This window comes from Oncorhynchus tshawytscha, linkage group LG02 (genome assembly GCF_018296145.1).
Source record: "Oncorhynchus tshawytscha isolate Ot180627B linkage group LG02, Otsh_v2.0, whole genome shotgun sequence".
In the NCBI taxonomy this organism is placed as follows: Eukaryota; Metazoa; Chordata; class Actinopteri; order Salmoniformes; family Salmonidae; genus Oncorhynchus; species Oncorhynchus tshawytscha.
In genome coordinates, this window is record NC_056430.1 from 8,596,607 (window position 1) to 8,602,890 (window position 6,284).

The 6,284-nt window shown below is 41.8% G+C and overlaps 1 protein-coding gene across 1 annotated transcript; it reads left to right on the top strand.

The window, feature by feature from the left end:
• The first annotated feature begins 1,603 nt into the window (after positions 1-1,603).
• On the top strand, positions 1,604-4,315 carry npffl (neuropeptide FF-amide peptide precursor like). Its single transcript, XM_024409735.1, has 3 exons — positions 1,604-1,817; positions 2,012-2,121; positions 3,930-4,315. The coding sequence occupies exons 1-3, from the start codon at positions 1,680-1,682 to the stop codon at positions 4,048-4,050; spliced, it is 369 nt and encodes a 122-aa protein (XP_024265503.1). The 5' UTR covers positions 1,604-1,679; the 3' UTR covers positions 4,051-4,315.
• The last annotated feature ends 1,969 nt before the right edge of the window (positions 4,316-6,284 follow it).

A 6,284-nucleotide genomic window follows, 5' to 3' on the forward strand; every position in this document is an offset into this window, starting at 1 on the left:
GACGTTTTGACTGGGTTTTCATAGTGCTGCGTTGACTTGCTCGTCAGAAACTAAGAAACTCTGATCTTTCCGAATTCCTAACTGGTTGTAGTTATACAGTCGTGGCCAAAAGATTTGAGAAATATTAATTTCCACAAATTTTCCTGCCTCAGTGTCTTTAGATATTTTTGTCAGATGTTACTCTGGGATACTGAAGTATAATTACAAGCATTTCATACGTGTCAAAGGCTTTTATTGACAATTACATGAAGTTGAAGCAATGAGTCAATATTTGCAGTGTTGACCCTTCTTTTTCAAGACCTCTGCAATCCACCCTGGCATGCTGTCAATTAACTTCAGGGCCACTGATGACAGCTCATTCTTGCATAATCAATGCTTGGAGTTTGTCAGAATTTGTGGGGTTTTGTTTGTCCCACCCGCCTCTTGAGGATTGACCACAAGTTCTCAATGGGATTAAAGTCTGGGGAGTTTCCTGGCCATGGACCCAAAATATTGATGTTTTGTTCCCTCGTTCGGAACCAGGCTGTATCACATCTGGCTGTGATTGGGGTCCCATAGGGCGGAACATAATTGGCCCAGCATCATCTAGGTTTGGCCGGTGCAGGCCGTCATTGTAAATAAGAATTTGTTCTTAACTGACTTGCCTAGTTAAATAAAATAAAAAATGCAAGACATACCTAATTAGTAGTTTATCTTTTTTTGTTGTCTATCTTTTACATGATGAAACCTACAGACAACTCCTTGGTTCTGTATTTGCTGGGTACTCTACAGAGTATTGTCATTGCTGGTGTCTTAGCGAGGGGAAGAGGTACTTTGTTGTCATAGTTTCCCTCCGTCTTCTCTCATGGTTTTATACATACCACTGAAATGTTGCTGTAGAGATAAACCGACGATGACAATACAAGTCCATCACCTTTCACTGTGATGCCTTTAGGCAACTGAATGTTCCGGAAGACAACTGGCTGATATTGTGAAAGTAACTTGTAAATGGATCGGAATCCATAAAAAAGGATTTATCTTTTTAATAACACTGTTTAGTCACGGGGCCCTATAATGCACAGGTACTTTCTGTGTGTGTGTGTGTGTGTGTGTGTGTGTGTGTGTGTGTGTGTGTGTGTTGTCACTTCAGGGACCCTTAATGCACATCTGCCTCCCCTTTAATCCCACCAAATGGACGTGGGCTACCATCATATTAAGAGCCGTTCTTCCTCCCGTGGTGACCTAATAACACCACCGTCACTCTCCCTGGTCCCTACAGTGCTTACCAGTCCCCTGACCCACTGACCATTCATCTGCCCCATCTCCTGAGGCTCCTGAAGCTCAGGAAGCGGTGGGCGTGTGTTGGCATATAAGGCCAGCTATATGCACCCATCGTCCATGTCAGGGCAGCTGGGGCTCCAGAAGATCGAGAGCATCTCGCCTAAAGACTTGCGCCAGCATCCGAAGATAAGAGCAGTAAAGAACAGTGAAACCAACAGGTGAGATTTTGTTCTGTCTCTCGTCCATCCATCATAGGGTTTCGATAAAAAAAAAACTTGCTTACCAGGTAAAAGCATTCTAATATAGTCTTTCTTTATCTATTGGTTTCATTCCAACGACAGGTGTGAGCTCCATCCTCCGTCCGTCTTCCATCCATCCATCCATCCGACGTCCTCACCACCCACCCAGAGAACAGAAGCATGAACGTGGACACAGCGCTGTGGGGGGTCCTGGTAGGTCTGATCCTAGCCATGGCTGGGGTGGGTCAGTGTCTGCAGGAGGAGAGGGGTGTGGAGAACAACAATCTGCCGGGGGAATCAGCAGAGGTGCTGGCACTGGTAAGACTGACCACTACAAAACAAGTCTGGGGAGCATTCAGCAGGGTGAAATGTTTTTTGGAACATTCAGATAGAAATATGATACATAGAACAAACATATATATATATATATATATATTTACATAGAATAAGGAATCATGTCAGCTCTATTTGTAGGATTTCTATCTGTTTAACAAAGTTTGGTTGTTTGACAGGAGCACGTGGAAGGGTTTAACGAGTTGGACGATCGTCTCCTAGCCGCTGTGATTCACTCTCTGCTCCAGAGAAACACCAGGAACCCCTCCGTTCTCCACCAGCCTCAGAGGTGAGGATCTGTGTTTGTGTGTCACCTATTTTCCCTTTACCAACCTCAGATGTACCAGTTCACTGTGTTATATATATATATATATATATATATATATATATAGTGCATATAAACATAACGTCACCTCTCAGAGTCGAGGAGCCCATCTGTCACCGCACCGCAGAATCACAGAGGCCCTTTGATATTTAAAGTAGAAAATGTGCACCAAAATTTAATTTTAAAAGCCTGTTTACATGGAGAATTCAATACATCTAAATGCAGCATTTTAACGTGCCCCTCCGTCAACCCTCTGTCACTTCTATGAAGATTTCAACCCACTTAATTCCACCAATTCTCCCAGGTTTCACCACCTTTGTAAAGCTAGTTAGTTATTTAAATCTAGTTATTTTGCTGCTTCATTTTCTGAAGATGATTATTTATTAATTGTGATTTAGTGATTCATTAACGTCTGTCTCTCATTTTAATGTCAGCCCTGTCACGTTGAACTGATCTCTCATTTTAATGTCAGCCCTGTTACGTTGAACTGAACTCTCATTTTAATGTCAACCCTGTCACGTTGAACTGATCTCTCATTTTAATGTCAGCCCTGTCACATTGAACTGATCTCTCATTTTAATGTCAGCCCTGTTACGTTGAACTGAACTCTCATTTTAAAGTCAACCCTGTTACGTTGAACTGATCTCTCATTTTAATGTCAACCCTGTTACGTTGAACTGATCTCTCATTTTAATGTCAGCCCTGTTACGTTGAACTGAACTCTCATTTTAAAGTCAACCCTGTTACGTTGAACTGATCTCTCATTTTAATGTCAGCCCTGTTACGTTGAACTGAACTCTCATTTTAAAGTCAACCCTGTTACGTTGAACTGATCACTCATTTTAATGTCAGCCCTGTCACGTTGAACTGAACTCTCATTTTAATGTCAGCCCTGTTGCATTGAACTGATCTCTCATTTTAATGTCAACCCTGTTACGTTGAACTAAACTCTCATTTTAATGTCAGCCCTGTTGCATTGAACTGATCTCTCATTTTAATATGGTGACACTTGTTACGGTTGATGAAAGGACCAAGGTGCAGCGTGGTGAGCGTGGTACATGTTCTTTAATTAAGAAAAAGACGGCGAACAAAACAATACACGCTACAAAACAAAAACGTGAAGCTTAAGGCTAAGTGCCATAACGAAAGTCAACTTCCCACCAAGACAGGTGGGGGAAAAAGGCACCTAAGTATGGTTCCCAATCAGAGACAACGATAGACAGCTGTCCCTGATTGAGATCCACACCCGGCCAAAACATAGAGATAGAAAATCATAGAAACACAACACATAGAAATGCCCACCCCAACTCACGTCCTGACCAAACCATAGTAAAGTATGAATAGTAAAGTATGAATAATATTTCACACTCAGCTCCACCAACTGCATCAGCAGTTCAGCTTCTCGGGGTTCCTTATTTTATTTTTATTTTACCTTTATTTAACTAGGCAGGTCAGTAAAGAACACATTCTTCTTTACAATGAGGGCCTACCCCGGGCAAAACCCAGACGGTGCTGGGCTAATTGTGCGCCGCCCTACGGGACTCCCAATCACAGCTGGTTGTGATACAGCCTGGAATTGAACCAGGGTCTGTAGTGACGCCTTTAGCACTGAGATGCAGTGCCTTAGACCGCTGCACCACTCGGGAGCCTCCTATTCCCTATGAGGGACACTACTTATGTCCAGGGCCGTTTAGGGTAGTGCACTACATAGGGAATAGGTTGACATTGGGGTGCTACCTGGTACTGAATAATTACTGCTATCTCCCATGCAGGTTTGGTCGTGACAGCAGAGGAGACTTGATGATGGGGGACAGGATACAGTCCAGAGACTGGGAGCAGGCTCCAGGACATATCTGGGGCATGGCTGTGCCGCAGAGATTTGGCAAGAAATAGGCTTTGGTTGAGACTCAACATCTCACTCACATCTCTGCTGGTAATAAAGAATTTGGTTCAACACCCAGCAAAAATAGGTTGAAAGTAAAATATGGACTCATACATTATCCAGTAGATAAATGTTCTTTCTCCCTAACCTGCTGAGTTCCATTCCATTAAGCTGTACAGAACTAGGAGATCTTGCAACCTAGTAAAAACCCACCACTTCTCTCAGATTTTAGCAGTGCTGATTGGTGCATATTGGAAATCTGGGAGAAAGTTGAAAACAGAGTAGGTGTGCTTGATTCATCACGCCACATATTCGGGCGACCTGAATCAAGTGCACCTAAAGTTAGAGCTGCTGTAAATTGGCAGCGTACTTTTGATTGTTGCTCTGCCATTCTCTGTTTAACCAATAAAGGCGTCTGACTTGAAAGTTTTATTTTATTTATTTATTTTATTTCACCTTTATTTAACCAGGTAGGCAAGTTGAGAACAAGTTCTCATTTACAATTGCGACCTGGCCAAGATAAAGCAAAGCAGTTCGACACATACAACAACAGAGTTACACATGGAGTAAAACAAACATACAGTCAATAATACAGTATAAACAAGTCTATATACGATGTGAGCAAATGAGGTGAGAAGGGAGGTAAAGGCAAAAAAGGCCATGGTGGCAAAGTAAATACAATATAGCAAGTAAAACACTGGAATGGTAGTTTTGCAATGGAAGAATGTGCAAAGTAGAAATAAAAATAATGGGGTGCAAAGGAGCAAAATAAATAAATTAAAATTAAATACAGTTGGGAAAGAGGTAGTTGTTTGGGCTAAATTATAGGTGGGCTATGTACAGGTGCAGTAATCTGTGAGCTGCTCTGACAGTTGGTGCTTAAAGCTAGTGAGGGAGATAAGTGTTTCCAGTTTCAGAGATTTTTGTAGTTCGTTCCAGTCATTGGCAGCAGAGAACTGGAAGGAGAGGCGGCCAAAGAACGTATTGGTTTTGGGGGTGACTAGAGAGATATGTGTCTGTTATGAGTGTTGTGGGTGATTGGAGACGGTAAATATTGACTCAATATGAGCCAATATTATAAAACCTGCATTAAAAACATATCCGCATTTTCCGATCAGAAAAGTGTTTCCATCTAATTGACTTGTTGCCGATTAAAAGGCCATGTTTGACGACATTGTGCACATGAAAATACATTTTTGCAAGTTAAATTCCCATACACTGAAAACAAAAAATACAAGTTAAATGGGTTTCTGTTGCATTTTCAAGTATACTGATGGTTTTGTCAGAAGAAAAACATATTAAATCACGACCCACTCTGGTGTTGACACATGAGCTCTAAGCCATCAGCTCACAGATACAGTGTAGGTGTAGCCTATACGATGAGATTATTATGGACAAAAGAGACAGATTTTATTTGTCAAAAGGCAACCAAGCATCGGTCATCATGTCACCAGAATAAAACCTGGGATATTTATCATAAAACCAAGTATCATGTCAAAAGAATAAAACCAGGGATATTTATCGTAAAGGAGCATCAATCTCATCACCTTGTACTTTCACCACCTTGTGAAGTTCATCATAATTCATTTAACCTGTAGCCAAATAAACTTCATGCTTTCCTGAGTGGTAGTGGGAGGACAGTGGGGTAAAGTACTTAAGTAAAAATACTTTAAAGTACTACTTAAGAGGTATCTGTACTTTACTATTTATATTTACTTTACTACATTCCTAAATAAAAATATATACTTTTTACTCCATACATTTTCCATGACACCCCAAAAGTATTCGTTACATTTTGAATGCTTAGCAGGACAGGACAATGGTCTAATTCACGCGCTTATCAAGAGAACATCCTGGTCATCCCTACTGCCTCTGATCTGGCGGAATCACAAAACAGAGAACATCCTGGTCATCCCTACTGCCTCTGATCTGGAGGAATCACTAAACAGAGAACATCCTGGTCATCCCTACTGCCTCTGATCTGGCGGAATCACTAAACAGAGAACATCCTGGTCATCCCTACTGCCTCTGATCTGGCGGAATCACAAAACAGAGAACATCCTGGTCATCCCTACTGCCTCTGATCTGGCGGAATCACTAAACAGAGAACATCCTGGTCATCCCTACTGCCTCTGATCTGGCGGAATCACTAAACAGAGAACATCCTGGTCATCCCTACTGCCTCTGATCTGGCGGAATCACAAAACAGAGAACATCCTGGTCATCCCTACTGCCTCTGATCTGG